The sequence below is a fragment of the Cyprinodon tularosa genome, unplaced genomic scaffold, assembly GCF_016077235.1.
Source record: "Cyprinodon tularosa strain WSP-4 unplaced genomic scaffold, ASM1607723v1 ctg1369, whole genome shotgun sequence".
Lineage (NCBI taxonomy): Eukaryota > Metazoa > Chordata > Actinopteri > Cyprinodontiformes > Cyprinodontidae > Cyprinodon > Cyprinodon tularosa.
This window is the reverse complement of record NW_024038188.1, coordinates 30050-55614: the sequence shown is the minus strand read 5'-3', so window position 1 is coordinate 55614 and position 25565 is coordinate 30050. Positions and strand designations below refer to the sequence as shown.

The 25565-nt window shown below is 41.2% G+C and overlaps 1 protein-coding gene across 1 annotated transcript in view; it reads right to left on the bottom strand.

Annotated features, from left to right (window-relative positions):
• Positions 1-24690, bottom strand: part of LOC119778649 (solute carrier organic anion transporter family member 5A1-like) — a 56518-nt gene extending 31828 nt beyond the window's left edge. Inside the window, exon 1 of the mRNA XM_038277990.1 lies at positions 23104-24690. Within this exon, the coding sequence (XP_038133918.1) occupies positions 23104-24064 (961 nt within the window). The 5' untranslated portion in view covers positions 24065-24690. The remainder of the gene's footprint in view (positions 1-23103) is intronic.
• Positions 24691-25565: the final 875 nt, after the last annotated feature.

The following is a 25565-nucleotide window of genomic DNA, read 5'->3' as shown; positions in this document are numbered from 1 at the left end:
CGAGTAAAATTGAGTGCAATTTAAAAATACTGCAACTATAGTTAATTGCCCAGCTCCAGTAAAAACATTACTGTTGGGAGCTGGAGACGTTCCACCTTTCTCCAGCAGAGTCCGCCGTGGATCCTTCTGAGTGAGTCTCCTGCACAGCTGCAGCCCATCTAGATCATCAGAGGATCCACTATATAAGCTGTCTTCAGACCTTGCCTCAACGCCGCAGTGTTGATCCAGTTGGTCAGCGCCTAAGCCTAGACTCTCAGTGTAAACTTTGTGACTTTGAATCCAGCCTGGATTCTAACCGTTGTCTCTGTCTTCCAGGAAACCAGTGTCTCCTCTGTGAAGCTCTGGAAGAGCTAACCTGTCGAGCCGACCCTCAGAGCCAAACCCGAAGAACCATAGAGAACTTTCATGCAGCTCAGGACTAAGAGCTGGAAAACCCTAAGCCAAGGTCTGTTCTTTAATAGACGTGAGACGCTGAAGCAGCAAGCGGACTCTGCTGATCAACTCCTCTCCAGATCCAACAGTCACTCTCCCAAAGCTAACCTCAAGAACCCTCAAGGTACAATCAGTTATCATCAAGAAATCAAGTTCCAACTTGCAACGCTAACTGAACTGTCTCCCACGCAGACTCCGGTGAACCAGTGTCCAGGCCCGAGCCAGAACCAGTACATTCTGTGTGCTTGTAACAAAATAAACTTGTTGAACTTTTATTCCTGTGTCCGTCAGTGGTGTTCTGCATACTTGGGTCGCTCTTTGAGAACCCATCATGACAGAACACTGCGGCCAAACTCAAGGCCCAGCAGATCACCTCACCCGTCGATTGGAGGAGCAGGATGCCCAAATACAAGGACAAACCCAAACGCTCCGTGAGTTATACCGCCTGGTTGATACTCATAACCATATGCTACAGAGCTATGCTAACAATTTGAACAGCGCTAATGCTGCACCGGCACCTCAACCATTTCCGGGTCCAGTTCCACCTCCGAGGTCACCAGCAGTGACGTCATCCGAGTTCCGCCCAAGTCTTCCAGAGAGGTTTTCTGGTAACATGAAAGATTGCAAAGGATTTTTATTTCAGTGCCGTTTGATTTTTCAGAACTCTCCAGGCAGCTTTTCCACGGATTACAAGAAGGTAACCTTCATCCTTTCTCAGCTAACAGGAAGAGCCTTGGAGTGGGCTCAGGCAAGATTTGCCACCGACGATAGCCTTAACTGTTATTACTCTGATTTCATCTCCGAATTTACTCAGGTATTCAACCAAGAAACTGATCAAACAATTGACTCTCGAGCTCTTTTCAATCTAAAGCAGGGAAATTCTTCTGTGGCTGAATTTTCCATCAACTTCCGGGTTAAAGCGGCAGCTTCCGGATGGAACCAAAGCGCTCTGAAGGGAGCCTATTTCATGGCTTTAAATGAGCACATTAAAGATGAGCTTGCAACTCTCGACGAACCAGCTACCCTCGAAGATCTAATTCGTCTAACGATCAGATTGGACAATAGAATCCGTGCCAGAAACAGTTCTAAAAAGCAGGGGACACTTTCATCTGCCTCACATAACGTGACTGTTTGTTCTTCCCCTACAGAGCAGCTGCCCATACAGAGACCTAAGTCCCAGTCTCTACCGCTGCCTATTCAGGCCTCTCATTCGGGCGAAAGAGATGTCGAACCAATGCATTAGACTCACCCCAGAGGAGAGACAAAGACGTTTTCTAAGCAAATTATGCATTTACTGTGGTGAGAGTGGACACTTCATCGCTTCCTGCCCGGTTAAATCAAAAGCCTGAGCCCGCCAGAGGATCTGAGGAGTCGGGCGGGCCAAATTAACACTAAGAAATCTCCTCGTTTGTTGCTTCCTGCAACGTTGTTTTGTTCTAACCAAAGCCTCTCCTTTTCTGCATTCATCGACTCAGGCTGTGAACGGAACTTAATCGATTCAAACCTCGTCCAACAACTCCAAATTGAGACCATTCCTCTGACTCAACCTCTTAGTGTTTCTGCTATTGACGGAAAGAGACTTCACCAAGTTACCCATCAAACTCAGCCCCTCGAGCTACTTCTGTCAGGTAACCACCGAGAGACAATAACATTTTTTGTTTTTCCTTCTGCATGTTCCCCTCTGGTGCTTGGTTTCGAGTGGTTGGAGAAGCATAATCCTCACATTAATTGGACTGAGCGTCACCTGGAATCATGGTCCACTTCATGCCATGAAACATGCCTCCATTCGACTGCCCCCTTGGTGGGGTCTCCTAGAGGTGGGGGGGAGATTGACTCTCCTGACCTTTCTTCTGTTCCTTCCGAGTACCATGACCTAGCTCCTGTCTTCAGTAAGGTCAGTGCGACGTCCCTACCTCCACACAGACCATATGACTGCGCCATTGAACTTTTACCTGGTGCACCACTACCTAGCAGCAGGTTGTATAACATTTCCAAGCCTGAAAGAGAAACCATGGAAAAATACATAAATGAATCATTAGCTGCAGGAATAATCTGCCCATCTTCTTCTCCTTTGGGCGCTGGGTTCTTCTTCGTTGGAAAGAAGGATGGCTCCCTGAGACCATGTATTGATTACCGAGGTTTGAACCAGATCACAATAAAGAACAAATACCCACTTCCTCTACTCGCCTCTGCATTCGAACCTGTTCAAGGAGCTACAGTTTTCTCTAAACTGGATTTAAGGAATGCTTATCATCTTCTTAGGATCCGAGAAGGAGATGAATGGAAAACAGCCTTCAAGACTCCATTGGGCCAATTTGAGTATTTGGTAATGCCTTTTGGTCTAACTAACGCTCCAGCCTGCTTCCAGGCCCTCATGAACGATGTTCTCAGAGACTTTTTAAATGTGTTTGTCTTCGTCTATATTGATGACATACTCATTTACTCTAGGAACCTCGCTGAACATAAGAAAGATGTCCGCCTTGTTTTACAGAGACTGCTGGAGAACAAGCTGTTCGTAAAGGCCGAGAAGTGCGAATTTCACCAGTCTTCAGTCATCTTTTTGGGGTTTGTGCTCGAGGGCGGCCAGGTAAAACCATCTGAGGACAAGATAAAGGCAGTGTTAGAATAGCCAGTTCCAGAGAACCGCAAACGGCTACAGAGATTTCTGGGCTTTGCAAACTTTTATCGTCGGTTCATCAGGAACTATAGCCAAACCGCCCTTCCATTAACTTCTCTGACCTCTGTCAAACGCACTTTTCAGTGGACTCCTGAGGCGCAAGCAGCGTTTGATAAATTGAAATCTTTATTTTCCAGAGCACCAGTGCTAATGCAGCCTGACCCTGCTAAACAATTTATTCTCGAGGTGGACGCTTCAGATTCTGGAGTTGGAGCAGTCCTATCCCAGAGACTTGACACGGATCAGAAGATCCACCCTTGTGCATTCTTCTCCCGTAGACTTTCTTCCGCTGAGCAGAATTACGATGTGGGAGACCGAGAGCTGTTGGCCATCAAACTGGCGCTGGAGGAATGGAGACATTGGCTGGAGGGAGCTGAGCATCCGGTTCTAGTATGGACTGACCACAAGAACCTGGCTTACATCCAGTCAACCAAGCAAGCCAATCCTCGTCAATCCAGGTGGTCCATCTTTTTCTCACGGTTTAATCTCATCATCTCCTACAGACCCGGATCCAAGAATGTCAAACCCGATTCTCTCTCTCGTCTTTACTCCGTCGATCATCCCGAGACGCCTGAACCAGTCCTTCCGGCTTCCTCCACTGTGGGAGTGGTTAACTGGGAAATCACTGACCTTATCAACTCCGCCCTGGCTACTGAACCCGACCCAGGTAACGGTCCCACTAACCGAACCTATGTGCCATCTTCCGTCAGGTCCCGTCTCATCCAATGGATGCATGCTGCCAAGTTTTCTGCTCATCCGGGGGTCAGTAGAACAATAGCTTTGATCTCAAGACGCTTCTGGTGGCCCACCCTCCATAGAGATGTCAAGGAGTATGTGTTGGCTTGCTCCACATGTGCCCGTAATAAAGCCTCACATCAACCTCCTTCTGGCCTGCTTCAGCCGCTTCCGGTTCCCTCGCGCCCTTGGTCCCATATTGCTATAGACTTTGTCACCGGCCTCCCCGTTTCTCGAGGTATGTCCACCATTTTCACCATTGTTGACCGTTTTTCGAAGGCCTGCCATCTCATTCCCCTTAGGAAACTCCCAACGGCCTTCCAGACAGCCCAGCTCCTCAATCACGTCTTCCGCTTACACGGCATTCCCCAAGAGATCCTCTCGGACCGGGGTCCTCAGTTCATATCCCAGGTTTGGAAAGCGTTCTGTTCTGCTCTCGGCTGTAAACCCTCTCTGACCTCTGGTTACCATCCACAATCAAACGGACAAACAGAGGATGAACCAGCAGCTGGAATCAACCCTTCGTTGCCTCACCTCTAACAATCCCGTGGACTGGAGCCAATTTCTCACATGGATCGAATACGGACACAACTCCCTCAAATCTGCTTCCACTGGTCAATCTCCCTTTCAGGTTAGTCTCGGTTATCAACCTCCACTTTTCCCCGCAGACGAGAGAGAGATTTCGGTCCAGTCAGTAAATCAACACATCCGACGCTGTCAGAAGATCTGGAGAGAAACCATCGCCACCCTCAACCGATCTTCAGAAACCAACAAGCGCTTCGCTGACTCCAGGAGACGTCCCGCCCCCGAGTACACAGAAGGCCAAGAGGTATGGCTGTCCACTCGGGACATTCCCCTTAAGGGGATGTCTCGAAAACTCTCGCCAAGATTCATAGGTCCCTACAAGATCTCCCGAGTCATCAGTCCATCAGCCGTCCGTCTCCAACTGCCTCAGTCTCTCCGGATTCACCCAACCTTCCACGTGTCCCAAGTCAAATCTGTCGTCTAGAGTTCTCTGTGCCCGCCTTCCGACTCCCCACCACCCGCCCTGGAGGTCGATGGTCATCCAGCCTTCACCGTTCGACGCATCGTGGACTCCCGTCGACGAGGTCGCGGCTGGCAGTACCTCGTCGACTGGGAGGGCTACGGACCGGAGGATCGCCAGTGGGTTCCGGGCTCGTACATCCTCGATCCTGCCCTTATCGAGGAGTACGAGCGTTCCTGCCCTTCGACCTCTTCCGGACCGCCAAGGGGCGGTCGTTGAGGGGGGGGTACTGTTGGGAGCTGGAGAAGTTCCACCTTTCTCCAGCAGAGTCCGCCGTGGATCCTTCTGAGTGAGCCTCCTGCACAGCTGCAGCCCATCTAGATCATCAGAGGATCCACTATATAAGCTGTCTTCAGACCTTGCCTCAACGCCGCAGTGTTGATCCAGTTGGTCAGCGCCTAAGCCTAGACTCTCAGTGTAAACTTTGTGACTTTGAATCCAGTGTCTCCTCTGTGAAGCTCTGGAAGAGCTAACTTGCCGAGCCGACCCTAAGAGCCAAACCCGAAGAACCATAGAGAACTTTCATGCAGCTCAGGACTAAGAGCTGGAAAACCCTAAGCCAAGGTCTGTTCTTTAATAGACGTGAGACGCTGAAGCAGCAAGCGGACTCTGCTGATCAACTCCTCTCCAGATCCAACAGTCACTCTCCCAAAGCTAACCTCAAGAACCCTCAAGGTACAATCAGTTATCATCAAGAAATCAAGTTCCAACTTGCAACGCTAACTGAACTGTCTCCCACACAGACTCCGGTGAACCAGTGTCCAGGCCCGAGCCAGAACCAGTACATTCTGTGTGCTTGTAACAAAATAAACTTGTTGAACTTTTATTCCTGTGTCCGTCAGTGGTGTTCTGCATACTTGGGTCGCTCTTTGAGAACCCATCATGACAATTACCTGTCATAAAACAAGAGCTCAAACTAACAGTCGGTTTGCATCCAGTCATGTTTTGGAATGATAGCCTAATAAATTTTTAAGTTTTAATTGTTTATTTAAATCGGACTGCAATAGAAAATAGAAAAAACAATCCCTTTACTGCCCCTATAATGGGGAGATTTTGTTGTAACAGCCGCAAAGTGACAGGCATTATAAAGGGTCCCACAGGTATATACAATAAGAAGTGTATATAGAAAAAAATAACGTAAATAAAGTTGAAAAATAAAAGGAAAAAATACTGTGCAGCACGAGCAATAAGATGTATTTCATTTAAATAAAGTGCAGCCAATAAAAGCATAAATAACTAATGAACTAAGTGAATAATATTGTTAATTTAAATAAACAGAAAACTGCAACGATTGTTCCAACACCTTTAACGCCGCTGCCAACATGGAGCCAAATGTCTTTCAAAGACATGAGCAAAGATCGATCCCTTTACGCAGAAGGAAAGGAGTGTTTGGAAGAGTAAAGCTCTGGCTTTTTAAACAGATTGGCACTCTGTCATACGTAAAGCATGGTTGTGACAGCAGCATGCTGAGGGCCTTCCTGGGTTCCTGTGGTACTGGTGTATTGCACAAAGATGAAAGAGTTAATAAATACTGAATCCAAATATTTCTGCTTTACTTAAGAGCAACAGCTTTATGGCTGAGACATGGACACAGCTGGTGGTTCAACTGAAAGCTGATCCCAAACACATGAAAGCCGTTTATCCAATGCAGAACATGACATTGGTTGGCAGGTGTTATCTGGAGGCACCATACAGCAAAAAAAGGATGACCTTTTCATACAGACCCATTCCATGTCAGCTACATGATGTCTAATCAATACTACTTATTAAACCATCTAGACAATCTTATTTTGTTACTCAAATTTGTTCAAAGAATTTCTAATAAAAAAGCAAAATTTAATACTAAATACATGAAGAAATAAGGAATGGATCAAGACTTTTGAAAAAAAAAAAGGAAAAAAAAACTATAAATCCCTGAACTGAACATTTAACCTAGAAGGATGACTTACATGCTTATTTAACTTAACTCTTTTTTTTTCAATCAGAATTTTTCTCTTTCCTTGCAGAAGCTAAACTGTTCTGTTTCCTTTCTGCCCTTAGAAAAATCTACATGATGCCTTGAGTTTAACACTCTAATGTGACATTTCATCACTGACTCTTCTGCTTATTCACCCACAACCTTTGGCTTCCGAGGTTAAACATGCAGTCTGATATAACTCCTGGCAGCCTTGCATCAGAACTATAATCTACTCAAATGCATAAATATAACATCCCCCATCACTGCATCCCCATCATCCAGAGCCCTGTAGTTACAAAGTGAACATTTAACATGCAACATGTTACACAACAGGTACATAGATTGAGCCAAGCAGTCTGATCTGGTCGGATCTAGTTTAAAACAGCGCGGTGGAGTGAGTCATGTTTGGAGGCTGGAAAAAATCAGCAGCTGGCAGTAAGCAGCAGGTAAAGAATTATGCATCCTAGATTGTATCCTGATAAAGCTCTTCATTTTTGTGTGCTCTCTGAAACAAAGAATGTCTCCACAGAAGATACACAGGTTGATTTTTATGTAAAATCCTTTAATTTTTAAAGGATATTTGCTCAATTAAGTTTGCTTTTAATTTGAAATATGAAATATAGACGAAGAGAAGCAGTGAACTCTGTGTATAAAATACCAGAGGCTGGGAGTCAAACGTAGCACCTTCTTGCTGCGAGGCAGCCGTAAAAACAGCTGCATGGCAACGCAGCCCACACAGAACATCGTCCACAACAGCCAGAAACAGCATCAAGCAGCCTTCTCTCATAGCTTTCCATGGAAACATTTGACAGTTACATCGACAAAAACAAAATGAATGTTCTTTTTTGCTAAATTGAATAAGGAATCCTCGTATTTATGAGCTACATTTGATTTCATTGTGATCTAAAACTTAAAAGTGGACAGAAGATAAATGACAGGAGATGGGGGTGGATTGCTTTCATTGAATAACAATATAAACAACAATGTTTTGATAGATCAATATACAACAAATGCCACTAAAAATGGCCGATGTTTAGAAATGTTTACATAATACTGGACAGCATTTAAAGATTAAACACCCTTCAGTCTCTTTGGAAGTGTTTACAGATTTGTGTCCTGCTATACCTGAAAGCAGGTATAGCAGTCGATTCATCTTGACTTTTTTTTCAGGTGAGTTTTTCTGCTCAATGCTGAGAAAGCTGTACACCTTATAGATGGAGAATGATGCATATGTTAAAGTTCTGGTCCGGATCCGTCTTTCTTCCTCCACTATAGCCTGAGAAACCTTGAAGTTTCCAAATAGGACAGTTGAGCGATTGCTGGGAGTCGTCTTTGTTTTCACTCCCCTTTTTAAAGAGACATGAATTCATGTCGCACCTCAACTTAAAACTGCTTTTGACTAAATCAATTGGTGGATCATCCATTAAAGTAATCAGTGTGTCAACAAAAAAATCTTAATATCATCAGTACCCTTTTAAAAGCAGAGTGAATTAATTTTCCAGTAACGATTTAACCAATAAAGTCTAAAGAAACAATCTAAACCAGCCTGACCTGAAAACTACAATTAACTTCTACTACAGGTCGTTTTTTAACACAAGACCCTGCTGACAAGAAAGTAGCTCTATTAAGGCTCACTTTGAGCTGAATTCTAAAATAGAAAACTGAATATCTTACAATAATGGAAGAAATTAAGAATCCATCATACAATTCAATATATTAGAGAAGTAACTTTAATATTAAAAATCTTCAGAAGCAAGAAATCAGCAGCACCAACTATCAGGCACTGGGTCAGACAAATGTAAAGACAACTTTACCCCTGGAACGTATAACATATTGCCTAAAAGGAAAAGGTGATTTATTTGAAAATATATGGAGACCCTTTATGACTTTTGTGGAAGGCATGGACTTATCTGAAGACGAAGAGGACAATTAAGCAATACCAGCTTGGAAATCTGGTTTATATCGCGCCTTTGTAACCAGTTTGTGTCTCTTGCTGAAAAAAGTGTAAAAGTATTCAAATGCAGATGTGTATCTGAGAGGGTGTTTGTTTATGGTAAGGTTCTTGTACTTGCTTTTTTCCAATAATGTTTTAGTTGATGGCAGAGATTTGGTTCTCTGAAGCTCTGAAAAGCATTTTAATAAGGATTAGCCCTACATTTTGACTGGACCGCAGCAGCACCTCAGCTATTTTCTGTTGTGAATTTGGAATCCTTATCTTGTTGAAAACCCAGTTTCCGGTAAGGTTTGGTTTTACAAATGGACTCATATCTTACCCTGAAGTACCTTGGTACACAGAGGAACTCAGGGTTAACCTTTTACAGCAATCAGGCCAGGTCCTGAGACTGCTGGAGTAACCAGAGTCCTCAACCCACCACCAAGGCGCTTTACAGTTTAAAGAAGGCATTCATGCTAAAATGTGTGTTTTGTTTTGCTGTGGCTTTGGTCAAACCCTATCAGACAGACAGAAGGATACTACACTATATAACAAGCATCGTGTTTTTTTTTTATTAGTATTAGATTGACTGGCTACTGCTGCTGCTTTTCTACCATGTTTGGATGTTATTTATCTATTTAAATCACCCTCTATGAAAACATCCTGCCGTAGAGGATCCTTTAGAAAATCTGCTGATTCTGATTACTAGGTCCAATTAATCAGCACATTCCTGTTCCCTAAAATGATTAAAAGCACCCTTCTCTAGCTCCTACTCCTGCTGGTGTGTTGCATCAGCGTGGCCTTAAATGATGGCAGAAACTGCCTCCTCTAGTGTTGCTGCAACAGTAAAAAAATCCCTTCAAACTGGACGTGTACAGCTTGCATTAGAAAACAGATCGATGCCAGCTGTAAATCAGAGAAAATCTACATAAGACTCAACTGATCATAAATGTAAAGCATAATTTCCAAATTGCTGCACATTTGTATACGTGAAAGGTCATTCAACAAGGTAAAAGCTTGTTAGCGTTCAATCAGCAAATGTTTCATTGGCTTTTAGCCAGTCATTCGTTGGGTTTATTTATGTCATACAGCCCTGAAGCAGCCCTTTTTCCTACACAACAGTCTGAGTAAATGCTGAGCGAGGAGCCATGTGGCGCTGGCTTTGTGGAGACAGACACCATGGAGGCCACGCCGACCTGGGTCGAGATGGAAAGAGGGCATAGACAATGAGATTCGGACTGCTTTTTCAAGGCTATATGCTGACACAGCACTGTCTGCTCACAACTTCCTGATAATTTTGCAGCTCCAGCATCAAACTCCATGAAGACCTGTGTGAAATATGTATTCACTTGGATGCCATTTCTTTTAGAAGACAATTACCTTTGTACACAGAGCCATGTTTGTCTGTGCAGAGCATCAACAAAATGTTGTAGATCAATTTGGGATCTGATGTCTGAAAGGTGACAGCAGAAACTGTCAGTTAAACTAAATATCTTTACGAACAATGTTTGGACAGTCCTTTGATTATCAAAGGTGTAAATACACACACACACACACACACACACACATGTATATATATATATATATATATATATATATATATATATATATATATATATATATATATATATATATATATATATATATTAAAATCAGGGACACAAATAAGAAATATCAGATTGGTATAACTTGTGAATTTTAAATTCTAAGACTTTTCTAAATAAAATAAAAAAGAAAAGATATTGGGCAAAAGATGTTGGGCAATTTAATTGATTAAAATAATCACAACAGCAAAAAAAAAATAATAATTTTAAAGTCGTAGCTGTACAAACCGTTCTCTGTGCAAACGTGGGAGTAAAGTAAAACCATCTTTTTGGACTAAAGATAAAATGTATTGTGAATGTATCAATAAACTAAGTGTGCACAGATAAAGATTTGTTCTTAAATGCCTTTTTAAACTAATTGTCTGAGGTTTCCAAAGTGTTTTCAGGTGGATTTTTTATTTTTTTTTTGGTTGGAAAGAAAATATTATTTTTAAGCAACAAGACATACAAAGTTTGTATGTCTTGTTGCGTATTACAAACGCGTCATGGATAAGAGTGCAGAAATCTGCTTTTGAGTAAAAGTAAAATTAAAAAGGTGTTTATATAAGAAAATAATTTGTGTTGAACATAAAAAGTTCCACTTCAAGAAAAGTTGAAAATTACCATATTTTCTAGGCTATAGAGCACAACTCACTATAAGCCCCGTCCACTAAGTTTTTATTGAATAAACTGGAAACATACATACTCTATATAAGAAGCACCAGGCTATAAGCTGCTGATGTCTACAGAACTACCACCAAACCTGTAGGGGGAGCTCTACATATCGCACCTGGAGTAGGGACGAAGAAGAATGCTAGCTCCCATTAGCTTGTTGGCTAATGGGAGTTGAGTTTATAATGAAGGATGGAGTTTAGTCAGCTCTTTATTTCAGCTCTGCACGAGTTGAGCCCAGTCTCTTTGTTATTTCAGCAGCTTTAATGTAGCAAATAAATGTCAAAATGTGTGATTTTGGGACATTTGTTCTCCATCGTTCCTGCTGATAGCATGTTCTTGTGCTAAATGAAAATTAGCCCCTTATTCTTTCATTTCCAACTTTGACTTCCCTCTATGATAGTTAGGATAAAACAACAGAAAAGTTGCACCTTCTTATTAGCCGCATGGTTCAAAGCTTGGGAAAAAGTAGCGGCTTATAGTCTGGAAAATACGGTAAAAGAAAAGGAAATTTCCATTACTTGGGTTGCAAAGTATTTATATTTCTTCTTGATAATTTCTCTCTGTACCTTAGCACCAGTCAATGTGTTAATATCAGTATTCAAAGTGTTCACAGAAAGCTGCATGTTTTATAAAATAAATATCAGAAAGTGACGAAAACATGGCGACAAACTAGGATTCAACAATGATTTAATCTCTGAAATGATTTCAGCCACCATTATTGATTACTTTAAGCTTTTAGTAACCTCTGGAGGTCAGAACCATGCAGCTCTGCTTTGGTCTGAGTCTTTCTGCTGTCTACAGATAGGCCTACAGACTGATAAAAAAGAAGTGTAACTCACTCCCACACCAGCTGCTGATAAACTGAAAACATGATAAGACTTTGTGGCACAGAAACTAAAACACGAACAGCTGTTCTTCTGAGCAAAAATATTTCGTTCAGGCCTCGTTTTCTCATGTAAGCATGTAAGTGATTTCAGACAACAGGATCTTCATGGGTTGGAAACAATTGAGGGAATTTCCTTGACTTACTAAAGGATAATAGTTGCTTTGTTTTCTGGGTTTGACCTGTGACCTCCTATGTACAGAAGTACCTGATGAACTGTTGGTTATAGGGTTCAATGTTCTGAGCATGAAACACTTGCTTATTTGCGTTGGATTCCTATTATTTAAACATAATAAAGCAAAGAGAAATCTAAAAAAGCACAAACATAATATGCTGGCTCTGTTTCATAACTGCCACCACCGTTTCCATGTAATCTGAGCACCATAATAAACGGCCAGAAGGGACCGCTTGCTGTTATGCACAGAGAAAAACGGCACAAATTAAACGCCCACATGAACAAGCAGAGGCTGAAATGTAACAGAACATCGGGCTTAATAATGAATAATAAAGCTACGCTGACACACAGGGTCCATTAAGGGATTTTATGAGGTTATCACCTGACAAATGATTGTGCTGGTCGGCTTTAGTTGCTCAGGAGACGGTCACCGGCAGCAGGATAAAAACCAAAAAATGGGAAACATTAAAGAAGCTGATTGTTTCAACTGTTCTTTATCCAATCGCATTAACGGAACGTTTAGTGGAAGAAAAAAGTGTAGGATTGGGAAGGATTGGGAAGCAATGTGTGGATTGTGGTCAGAACCTCAGAATTAGTTTGACTCTTTTAGTTCTAAGTTAAAAACATACCCTAATGAAACAGTCTAGTTTCAGTTATTAGGATATTATCATTGATTATGTGTGTTTATCACACCTTAATATCAGCTGCCTGTTGCATGTCAGGACCAATGTTTTCCCCAGTAGTTTATCTAATTAGGCCAGATCCTTGGTCCGGCTATATACATTTATAATCTTTATTCTGTACGTAGCAAAGATTGGATAAAGAACGGAATGAGAGCGGTGTCCTTCAGCTAAGAACAAAGTGTAATATCTTGATATGGCTGGAGCCATGGATGTCTCCTCATCTGCAAACATGTATGATGTAATGATGTGATGATGTGGCAAACTAGAGATGTATAAAATGCTTCTTTAACTGTTTGTTGCATGCTTTAAAGGAAAATGGAGCAACTATCTGAGTTTTTTAAAAGCTTGGTCCCCTGTTGTTGAGGCCACTTCCCTGTTACCCTAAGCAACTTATCTGATCTGAATAAGATTACAATTTCTATCAAAATCTGTTGTCATATCCAGTGTTTATTTAATACATATAGTGTACATAATGAAGTGTTATTTAAAGAGTTTGTCCACAGTGTTCTCTTTTCAGGAAAACGAACCGCAGAGAGAAAGCCTCAAGGTGTAGACACAGCTTTCCTTTAACTCACTGTCATTTGGTACACAGTGATGAGCATGTAAAGAAGAACAGAGAAGTGCCACAGGCAGATGCTGGCCAACTGTACTGTGATTCAAAGTGAAGGTCAGGGGACAGAGAACATCTTTTGGAAGCATCACTCAGCATTACTATAGCTTGACTGAGTTTAATAATGGTTACACTGTCCGGTAGTGGGGAAGTGGAGCTGCCCCACATTTTGGTTGTAAAGATGACACAGAAGCACAATGTTGGAGAAGCGTAGGGCAGCGGGACATTTCCCATCATGCCTCCCCTCATACAGTGCCATAAGGTTGTAATGACTGCTCCTTGCAGGCAGTTCTCCCTTAGCAACCACTCAGCTTCAATACAAACCCAAAACCCAGACCTATGATAGAGTAAAACCTGCTGCTCCAGAGTCTCAGACTGAGCATAAAATCTTGGGAACAAACTAATGTTTTAAATAAACATATAATAATAACATGTGCAGCCTTTTACTTAACTATTTTCCCCCTAATTTTCCAAAAATGACCTCAAAACTGCATTGATCTTCTTTTAGCTAAATTACTCTTTCTTAATAAAAAAAAAGCATAAACAAAGGGGTAGTTTCTAAAATAAATGGCACATATTATAAAGCAGGTACCTTTCAAAAACTGTAAGCTTTCCTTTTTCAAAAGAATATTAAAAAAACGGAGCGTTTTTTTATTTTTTTATTATTTTTTTATTTATCTAAATATTAACAAGAAAAGTTAATTTTCTGTGTTTTATATTATTGTTATTATTGCATGTAGTAGGTGGGTAGAAATATGCAAACCTAAAGGGGGAAAAAAACATCTGAAAAAACATCTGAATTCTGTGTAAAACATTGATGAACCAAACATAGTGTTGGTTTGGGGATTTGAAAATACCACATATTTTTCTCTATACATCCGCTGGTCAATGAATGTAATCAGAACATCTTCTTCTTCCTGTAATAATGAACAAGACATCATTTTCTACATTTCAGGATTGACTGACACTAGAGAAGAAGAGTCAACACACAGAAGCTGCTTTAATCTTCTTTAAACCGAAATCTAATCAAACAGCTTCACTGGATAAGGCTCATCCCTCATTATTATTGATAGTGCAGTAAACATGTATGTGTAAACTTAGTGTTTACAGAGCTGCAGAATACGGCTTGTAGGTAAACCTTGTTAAGCAAAGAGAAACAATCCATGCATGCTTCTATATATTTATTATTTTTCAGGTTTTTAGTGCAGCTTTCTGCCTTCCATCACTGCCTTACAGAGTGTCTCTTATTGGGGTCACAGAGAAATATTGTATTATTCTGGTGGATGTCTGCTGAGCCTTCAGGCTTTATCCCATATGTAGGGTAACACAAAGTGAGGCTAAAATCAACCCATATGCTTGAAGAAGATCATTGTTGAAATGCCTCCTTACTTTGCAAAAGATGCCTTAAAAGGTTAGAGTACATATTTTCCATTAAGTTGATACATAAATAGTAACTTTAGGTATTTTCTGATTATTTCAGATTTATTGTTTTAAAATTGTGGAACAGGAAGTAAAGAAAATATCTCTGAGGACAGATTTCCATGCCAACTGTCCATGTCTAATGAAATGCGGTGACTTATTTTTAGTGCAAAAATAAATGAGATATGAGATTTTTTTTAACCTTCTGATCCCAAATGCATCTCAGCAGGGAGCACCTGCTGACACCAAAAGTTTCAATGCATGACTTGTTGCTCGGTAATAAGGAACTTTAAACTGGTCTGTTCATCTAAGAACTCTTAGATCTGCTTCTATCTGCTCCATTATAAAAGCAGAGGAGGCAGCTCTTTATGCAGTTCTGGGTCCTACACAAACTGCCGTGGTCGTCAGGCTCCATCTCCTGATATCTTTAAAACTCGTATGAGAAAACACTTTTTCTCCTTGACTTTTAACTCAGGTTTAATTTTTCATCTTTGTTTTCTGAAATTTTTATTCTTGTTTTGTTTTTCTTTCTCTTTTCACTTTACAGTGTATTTTATTTGTATATTTATACATGTATATATGTGCACCACGTTTGACAGTTTTCATTTTGTTTTATGGTATGTTATGTTATGGTACTATAACTCTAAATTCCTGGGTTACCTTAATGTCAACAATAGCTTTTCACACTCAGGGCGAGGGGGAAACTTTAATATTAAATGTTTTATTAGTAATTCTTCTGGCTAGTGATTTGATTCAGTGATTATTTCAGAATATTTTGAAACTCTGTTCATCCAGTTGAACTTTGAGCCGGATGCTGACCAATGAGAGCGCTCCTACTACCTAAGGCAGGTTTAATCACTTCCCTGATTCAATCCCTTAAATGCTCCTTTAACTGCAGCACCACTGCTGTGTGGACTGATGCAAGCATATAAGCAGCTGGAGTCTTAGGTTAAATCATAATCATGAAAACCAGATCTGAAAATAAACTGCCTCATTGTGTAGCTGCTGGCCATGTTCCAGTGGGATCAAGCATGATTTATGATTTACATGAATATTTATTACAAACCTCTGTCCCCGTTGGCATTTTCTCCCTTTTACTGGGAAAATAAAATCAGCAGACACTCTGAGTCAAAAATTTTTTAAGACAAGTCTGTGTCAGAAACTGTGGTTCTGGGTTCCAGACTTAGGAGTGGTGGAAAATCAAACAGAGGAGGTCTATATGTGCAGCAGTCCACATTATGGCTTCAGATTCATTCAATTCATAATCTGTCTTCACTTATATCTGAAGCTCTGCAACTAATACAATAACCTAAGAAGGCTAAGTAGCATAAAAGGCAGAGGAACGTAGACTCAGCTCTTTGTGCACGGTCGATATCAGACAGGTTCCAACTCATGCGATGCATCAAATATTGAACAATGACTCCCAGAAACCTGCAAAGAAGCTTCCACCATTTACTGAAACACAACCAGGGAATTCGCAAATTACGTCATGGCCAGAAATGTAGTGAAACTAAATTATGACAAACTAAATGTTTTATATTAATTTTTTTTCCCCATGCTTTTTTTTTATAATGAGCTGATTTTGGTCTAATCTTAAATATACGCTTACATCGCAAAGTTTAGTTTCCTTTCTCACCCTGGAAAGAGAAAATGTGCAGAGAAGCTACTTCAGATTTAGAGTATAGCAAAATGATGCAGCTCGTCATGTCCCTTCAATACCCCAGCTGTGCTTTAAATGTTCCTATTTGCAGCAGTCTGCTGGACAGGAGATGGTCTAACCCCGTCCAGGAGAAGAAAGATACAGGCAGGTTAAACAATCTGCACACACTTATACTAAAGTGAAATTTAGAAAACAACAATTAACCAGAGAATCATGGCTTTAACCTGTGGGAAGATACCAGGGTACCGGTAGAGAACCCCTGCATGGAGAGGGATAACATATGAAAAATCCAGATTTGAACCCAGGAACTTCTCACCGCAAAAGAAAAATTGCTTCAAAGCCCCCCTTCGTGCAGCTTTGTTAAGATTATTAATATAAATATATTCAAAATATCGACCTAAACATGGTTAAAACGGGGAAAAAAGTTCTGCAGCACAGATTTTATTTGCATGGTTTACAGTTTCTCTCAGTCAATAACACTTTTGGCTTACATCTGATGTTTAATGGAGATGGAGAATAATTAAAATGAGTCATCTGTTGTCTTCATTTCCAAGCACAGAAAGTGATACAAAACTAAATGCCATTGATTAAACATCCCCCAGATATTCAATCTCTCACAACCTTGAGTTTTCTTATCTAAAATGCTGCCTTCCTGAGGAGAACATGAGGTTTTTAATTGTTTGTGTTTGTAGGAATAGGGCGGGTTTTTTTGTTTTTTACTTGGTAATCTCTCTTCTAAACGGAAGAGAATCCATCTAGATGATAGCTGCACAAACAGCTCCTGAATTAAACTTAGATCCGACTGTTTGTCCCACGAGTTCAATAAAAACTGAAAACCCAAGTCTATGAAATGGGAAGAAATAAACAGGAAAATGTGTTACAGGTGTAATTCTGAATGATAAACATGTTTCACCTGCTTTTTTTCAGCTGCAGTGTTTGATGGGGAAAGTAAGGGAGTTTCTGCAAGTGGAGATTATTTCAAAATAGCAAATAATCGGCCCAATTAATCAGCCAACCAAATTAATCTGGCTCTGATCTGGAGGATGGAGGCAGGATTTCTGCTGACTGAGATGAAAATTGAAAAAATGCATTTATAATTAAAGATTGAGTTGAAAGTTAATTTAATAAAGTGTATATTTCATACAAAACATTGATCTCAAGCGGAAGGAGTTTACCCAATGCTAGGAATTGAACAATAAAAAAAAAATAAAATAAAAACTAAAAGCAGATTTTAAACAAACTGTGTTCAATTCCAGCAACAGTAGAAGCTGTCAGCCGGCGTTAACCTAACAAACGCATTTCTGGAGCCAAAGTGTCTGCTGCTACTCTCTGGGACGCCCGGCTCAGGCCCTGCCATGTTCAGCAGCGGCCGATTGTCAACTTTAGACAGTCTCTGGCATTCAGTGGTCACAAAAGAAGCTGAATGCCAACATTTACTGGTCGAGTGCATCTAGGAAGACAAAAGCATTCTGGGTGCTGGCCAACATGACGGTTGGAACAACTCTTTTCTCTGCCTTCAGCTTAAAGTCTAATAAATTATGTTTCTTTGACATAAAATGTCAAACTCTTGTTTCTTTTAAATTTCAGTACGGAGTTTTTGTGGGTTTTTTTTTTATTTGTTGAATGAAAGTTACTTCCACAGTTGAACATCAGTAAAAAGCTCTTTTCAACTATCTAACTTTTCATGCAAATCTTGTGGATTTCTAGTTTCTAACATGTGTTTTCAGAAAAATACAAACAGTGCTTATCCAAATCAAAATATCTCCAAATTGATCCAAAATTTCAGTAAGGATGTACTTAAACCGAAACAGTTTGCTTTTACAGAATGCAACACGTACAGCATCTTTAATTCCCTGATATTTAAAGAGGATATTTTATATTTTTTGCCCATTTTTTCCCTACAGGCTGACACAGTTTCCTGAGGTTTTAATAAAATGCCTGTTCTGTGACACAGTTTGCTCCAAATACAACAGGATTACAGTACAACACCTCCATGCTAAGCCCTTTCTCCTGAGCACTTTCCTCTGCAGATACTTTCAGCTTTCATATCGAGACAATCAGCTCTTCTTGTTCACCCTCTTCTCTTCATGCATACTTAAATTCAGATGAATGTTTCATTATCAAAATCATCCTACGGTTTCAAATTAACAACTGCAGCTAGTTTGCAGACTGACGAGAACCTAACATTATGTTTCCTTCTCTGGTTATCCACACAGGCCAAAAGAGATTCCGCTTTTCAACACAACTTCAATTGAACTTGAATTTATAAGCAATGCCCAGCAGTTAGGAAAACACAGATATAACCTTAAGACAGCCACTAAAAACATTCTAAACCACAGATATTTGCTCAGGAAGCTTTTTGGTTAGGAATGATGTGGCTGTCTACATTGTTTTTACATTAGACAGGCAAACAGAGAAAGGGGTTTAAAAAGTTTTAGGCTGTAACTTCTTCCCACATTTCCATGCAAACCCAGTAAGGTTGATGTCCGATGTTCAACCTCTACAGATTTTAGCAGGAAAACAGACAGACTAAATTAAAAGTAAAGAAAACTGCACATCCACAGCAGTGGTGCAGAATAAAAAGTATTATTTAATGAAAAAAATATAGCGTACAAATAATTGTTTTATACGTTTTGACTGATACCGAAAATTTTTTTTATCTTAACAAAACCAATGATGGCAAGAAAGGATTCTGCACCGATAGGAAAAGTAGGTTGAAGACAGGTGAGAAGGAGCTCAGGCGTTGCCAGACAATATTAGCTCCCTGATAGAGCTTAGAAATGGCCTTTCTTTTTGGATTTTAATTTTCTCAGATCTAAGCAAACAAAAAGCAAAAAGAAAGCAAAATGACAGTGATCAGTCATTCTTTCAGCACTGGTGCTAACATAAGGATGCAAAGGGGCCAACAGTAAAAGCATTAGAATTAGCAGACCTTCTGAACAGGAGGAGTTAAAGTTGTTGCTACTGTATCTCCTTTAGAATGAAGATTTTGTTCTGAGAAGGACGCTTCTGTTTTCAACTGAAACGCCGTTTTAAACACAAAGAAAACTGAAAGTAGCCAATAATCAGCTTTCCCAATTTAAATCAAACAATGCTAGATGATCAAGAGCTCTGATAACATAATAAAACACTTCGTTATGCTTGACATCAAGTCCATGCTGTATGATTTAAAGCTAAAGATGCATGGGGAGGAAGATGCAGAGGATATAGAGCATTTTCTGTGGGTTCAGTGATTTTCATTGTTTAAAATCTGATATGAAGAGATAACCCCAGACTTACTGACTTACTGCCTTTTTTCCCCTCATTCTGTGAACTAGTGGTAATTTAAGACAGCTATGAATACTGCAGAACACACAAAAAAATCTGGGTTTTTATAACATAAACTCTTTTACTACAACTAAACCGAGTTTTTTTTTTTGGTTTATGCACCATATCTCCTTATTTTAGAGTGGGATTAAATAAATCTAAACGTTAGATTCTGACAGTAAAGGGTTATTATAGTAAGTCTCAATCCCAGTGAGTCCACACAACCATCGGCTTCTCCCAGGATCAAACCTTGTTACTATTCAAGTCATTTCCAAAAGAACATGAAGTTCCAACTGAATCCAGGCCTCTGAGGGGCTTTCGAATTTTCGCCCCGACTACAGAATCACAGAGGACCTCCCTGTTGGTATTCACCCTCCCTCACCCTCTTTCATAAACCTTGCTCTCATTTGCTGCTTTAATTACTGTAAAGCTGGAGGCTACTGGGGCGAGAATTTCTGGGGTAGGATGTGAAAGGACCTGCGAGGTGACGGCTCTTACGACGGCTGATCTGCTTGCAGATCTTTCTGGAGCAGTTTTCAAATGTCCTCATATACCCTGAGTCAACAGAGAGAGTGGCTGCTGTGGTGTAAAATCAGAGCTGAACGTCACTGCTGCTGCAGGAGTAAAAAACAGAACCCTTAAACCTTTAACAAAGCTTAAAACACATAAGTCTTTTCCATGCATTGATATTTTATTTGTAATATTTCTTATTGCATTATCACGACTACATTTAGGAGGAATTAATTCAAACTGAATTAAATTAAACCTTTTAGTTTAGGTTGTTTTTTGAAACCTTTGCGCATCATTTATTAACTTGATTGAAAGTACTTTCAGAACAGCTAGTTTTACTTTATCTAAACCAGAGCTACAAAATAAAACAACCTCTCCATATAAGATCTGGAATTAAGAGTGCTAAGATACTCCATCTCCAGCCTGCAATATATTGTAGACAAAATGGCCCAGGAAAGGATAGTGAGAGGAGCTGAGATATCCAATGGAGTATCCCTAGTCTCTGTCCATGGTCTGTGGCAGAGCTGCTGCAGGAACTGGACTCTTAATAGTGTCAAAGATTCTCCATGGACTTTCTGAACCACTGCTGAATGATACCCAGCAGCAATAACAGCAGGACAACTAGAAGCTGCAAGAAAAGTTGTACTGCTGTTAAAAATATTCATTATTTTTCACATTTTTCTTGTTAGTCTGTTAAAGATGTTAGAGAATCACATTTTTAGATGCATACTCTAATGTATGGCTGAACAATTAATCAGAATAATCGTGATTAATCGATTAAAGTAATCCTCAACTAATTTAGAAATAGATTAATCATTAACTGGAGTATAGAGACTCTAAAACATGCCTTAAGCTGACAGAGCAACCCATTCAGAGCAGTAATTATATCTAAATTGTAAAGAAAATCTATTTACATTTTACATTTAAGATAAAAATAATGTTTTTGCCTGTCAATATGCTCTATCCAGAACTCCTACAGTGGAAAAGTTGTAGTTAAACCTGGCTTTATTTCATAAAAATCTTCTCTAAGGAACCTTTGGCTATCCAATTATGAATCGATTAATCGAAAAAAATAATCGACAGATAAATTGATTTGCAAAATAATCGTTAGTTGCAGCCCTACTGTAATGTGCAGAGTAAAATGATCCAATAGAAATTACTCTTCATTTTGGTTTGTATTTTCAAGCATGCAGAATTAAAATCATATTTTCTCCCCAAGAAGAAAACTGCCAGAAGATCTGCTTCAGAAACTTGGCGGTTTGTCACCAAGCGCTTCCACTAAACCCAAGATGGCCGCCTAATGTGCTGAGGACAGTGCTTTGCAGGACATTGGCCGTTTCTCAATATGCGTTCTTGAGCGTTCTCGTGTGCTCGTGTACTCGTGATACGTCATCAGCCTCAGCCCGAGTACCGTTCCAATTCTCAAGAACGCCAGATCGAGAACGCATTAAATCCCCGGATGTTGTTCTCACCCCGCCCTCTTTATCGAGCATGCATCAGAGCAGACTTGTGCGTTCTTCATACTGACCGCTTTCCCAGAATGCCCCGCGGCCGCAGCTTGATTCGAGACAGCGCTCACAGTGTTAAGTTAAACATTCCCTTTTCTGCTGCTGTTGTTCTTCAAAAGTACGTTTTGAAATCGTTTGAAGCGATAACATTATACATTTAAGCCTCCCTGTGTGGTCTGTTTACAGAGATAGTGCGAAATAAAAAAAAAAAGTCAGACGTTGAGCGGACCAGAGGGACCAGCAGACCTCCGAGGGTAACCGCAGCCAGGGCTAAATTTACCCCGTCTGTAGTGCACTTCTCTCGGTCTAGTTATGTGTGAACTACCGCTCGTTCTGATGGCGTTTTTTTGCGGTTCGGTAATTTTTTTTAATGTTTTTTAAGCTTTAGAAATTAAAAATATTGTTTTCAAAATGTTTTGTGTAGGGAATAAATAGTTTTGACTGTTAAAGAAATGCTAAGCAACGTTGCCTGTGATGACGTCACGAGTACGTTTCTGCTCCAATACACATTAGAGACTGACATTTTTTCGGGAATCCCATGGGTCACGGGATTCCCGTGGGATTCCCGTGGGATGGGAGTCAGTATTAGTAACGATCACGGGATTGGGACGGTACAGGATTAAACATTAACGGGAGCAGACGGGAGCGGGAGCAAACCAATAGTAACTTCCGCTCTGAGTTTTTCACCCGCGCTCAAAAACAACAAGAATGGGAGTGGTGCGGGAGCGGGAGTCATTCTGAATGGGAGCGGGATGGGAGTCGGAGTAATTTCACCAGGAGTGGGACGGGACAGGATTTAGATTTCTACTCTGGCCCGGGATCTGGACGGGACACCATTTTTTTCTGTGGGAGTGGGACGGGACAGGAGTGAAAATCCACTCCCGTGTCAGTCTCTAATACACATACATGCTTGCATGCTCGCGTTCTCGTCAAGTCCGATCTTCCTGCGTTCTCGCCAAGAACGGACTTGACGAGAACGCGAGTACGTACTCGCGTTCTCGTCAAGTCCGATCTTCCTGCGTTCTCGCCAAGAACGGACTTGACGAGAACGCGAGTACGTACTCGCGTTCTAATACACATACATGCTAATACACATACATAGATCTAATACACATACATGCTTGCATGCTCGCGTTCTCGTCAAGTCCGATCTTCCTGCGTTCTCGCCAAGAACGGACTTGACGAGAACGCGAGTACGTACTCGCGTTCTCGTCAATTGAGAAACGCCCATTGTCTCTCTAGACTCTGGATGGGTTTGAATTCCCAGTAAAACCTAATGGGGAGTCCTTGTCCCGTTAAAAGTGACTCTTACCCAGATAGAGCGAGGCGTTCTCCTTCTTGACGTTGTCATCCAGGTATGTGGGTCCCAGTGTGTAGATGGGCGTGGAGCCCATTCCCACCAGGATCTGTGCGATGACAAACAACGCCACATACAGCCGATGTTCGTTGCCATCCTGGTCCCTGGGACAGGAAGTGATGTCCACTCGATCCCTGCCGCTGGCGTTGCTGTTCAGACACAGGCCTTCGTTAGCAGAGGATGAGTTGAGTTCCTGGATTTGGTAGGCCGGGGAGATGAAGTGAGGTAAGGAGAAGAGAGCGGCGCCCACAGCGATGAAGATCCCACCAACCGCCAGCCAGCGAGGCCTCTGACCCCTTCCACCAAAGTAGCTGATGAAGACCACCACCAGGAGGCTTCCGATGTCAAAGCAGCTGACCAGGAGGCCTGATTCTGAGCTCCTCAGGCTGTACCTCTTCTCTATGGTGGTGATGACGCTGCTGAGGTAGCCGGACACCATGAGAGATTGGATGAAAGTCAGGTAACACATGCAGAACAGGAAGCAGCGAGAGTCCTGCAGGATGAGGCTCAGGTACTTCCTGCTCGGCAGGCGGATCTGAGCGAGTCTGGACGTGAAAAAGTTCGGGGGGTTCCTACTGACCAAGGTTTTACTCCTACGGATCTCCGTGTTTTCCATGTAGGAGCTCGGCCTGTTCAGAGATGACTTCCCAGGCTTTGTCAGGTAGCCGGATCTCACTGGGGACTCCGACTGGAAAGATTCTTTCTTTTTGGGCAGCCGGATGAACTCTGAGCTCTCCTCAGCTGTTATGGACATACATGTGGAGCTGTCCAGTAAAGTTTTCTCCTGGGGAGCTGCTTCATTTAAGACCGGCAAACTTTTGGATTTGAAATTGGTACCCGGCTCTTCTGGTTCACTGGAGAATCCATCCTCGTTCCTAAGAGACTCCGACAACTCTGCCTCCTCATGCTCAGCCATTATTTCTAACAAAGCCTAAAAACCTCACAGTGCAAGATCACAGTCAGAGTTCAGTCACTGATGCCATGATGGTTATCACCAGTCTGGACAATCAATAAGAACTGGAGGCCCACATTAGAACAACAATACAGAAAGAAATGATGCAGCTTCTGCTTATCTGCAGTGCAGACACCTCAGTCTGGGCTGGCTTTGTTTATCTGCTCATGCACACTTGCCTTCTGACACAATCTAATCCTAAGGTGGAGAACATTTAGGCTTCCCTCACCGGGGCTCCCAGCAGATCCCCCTTTGCTGCTGCTCCACGGCCGGCTGAGATGAAGTCCCTCTGCGGGGCCCGGCCAGCATCCCCCGGCGGTCCAGCTCCGTCACAATGTCCCATCCATCAGTGCTGGGCGAGATGGGGGCCCCCGCTGTCCTCTCCAGCTCCTCCCCTAGTCAAGGGCAACCCTCGGTCCGCAGCAGCTGTCCTCCCACAGGCTGTCATGCGCAGAGATCCTCCCCTCAGGATGAAGGATTAAAATAATGGGGGAAAATCCGCAGTTAGAGGAGGAGGAGAGGATTTATCAGAGGAAACAGGAGCAGCACTGCAGCAATCCGCAGTGTTTTTCAGCTGCTCTGTTTTGATAAACAGCTGCAAAGTAAAAGCTTTAACATCCGGAACAGAACAAGCCGCGCTTCAAAATAAGAGACAGGCGCAGAAACAGAACATTTTGTTTTTGTTTATTTTTTGTCCTTGTTATGGTCCCCCCACTTAAAACATATACTCCAAAATTGAATTAAAGGCAAGTGCATTTTTGTTAATTAAGTGCAATTTTCCCTTAACTTAAGCGGATAATTTGCCAACATAATAAGTTGATTTATGTTAAATATATAATTCTTATCTTATTTTCACTGCATCATATCTAATTATGTTAATATATGAGCAGCATTATTATTTCCCTTTGTTGAATCTCTTATTTACCTGCATGAATTAAGGGCAAATGCACTTTTTTTTTAAATATTTTTTTACTTATTTCAATCTTTGCAGATTTCATTCGACACTTTTCCATTACACTTCATGTTAACAGTTATTTAGCCAGCCCTGTTAATAAAAGGTTTTTCATCTTTAGTTCAGGGGCATCAACCTTGGTTTTGTGTCTCACCTAATATAATAACTGCACCTGTCCTGTACCCTATTTTTTTTGTTTGTTTGTTTGCTGTTCTTTTTCCTGTGCCCCATTAAAAACACTCGCCCAACCCTGTTAAATTGGATAAGGACCACCACTTTTTCTTTTTATGTTGGCTCGTTTTAACCTAACTAACCCCTATCCCTACTCCAACCTTCTATGATGTATTTGTTAAAGTTGATTTTTATGAAACACATAATAGAAATCTCATATGCAATCTTGCATCTATGCATATCCAATCTTTATATATTTTTTCTTTTTTGTTTACAGTAACAAATGAGCCTTGGTTAAATCCAACTGTATTGGGAATTAACCAGCGCCATCTGCTGTTATCT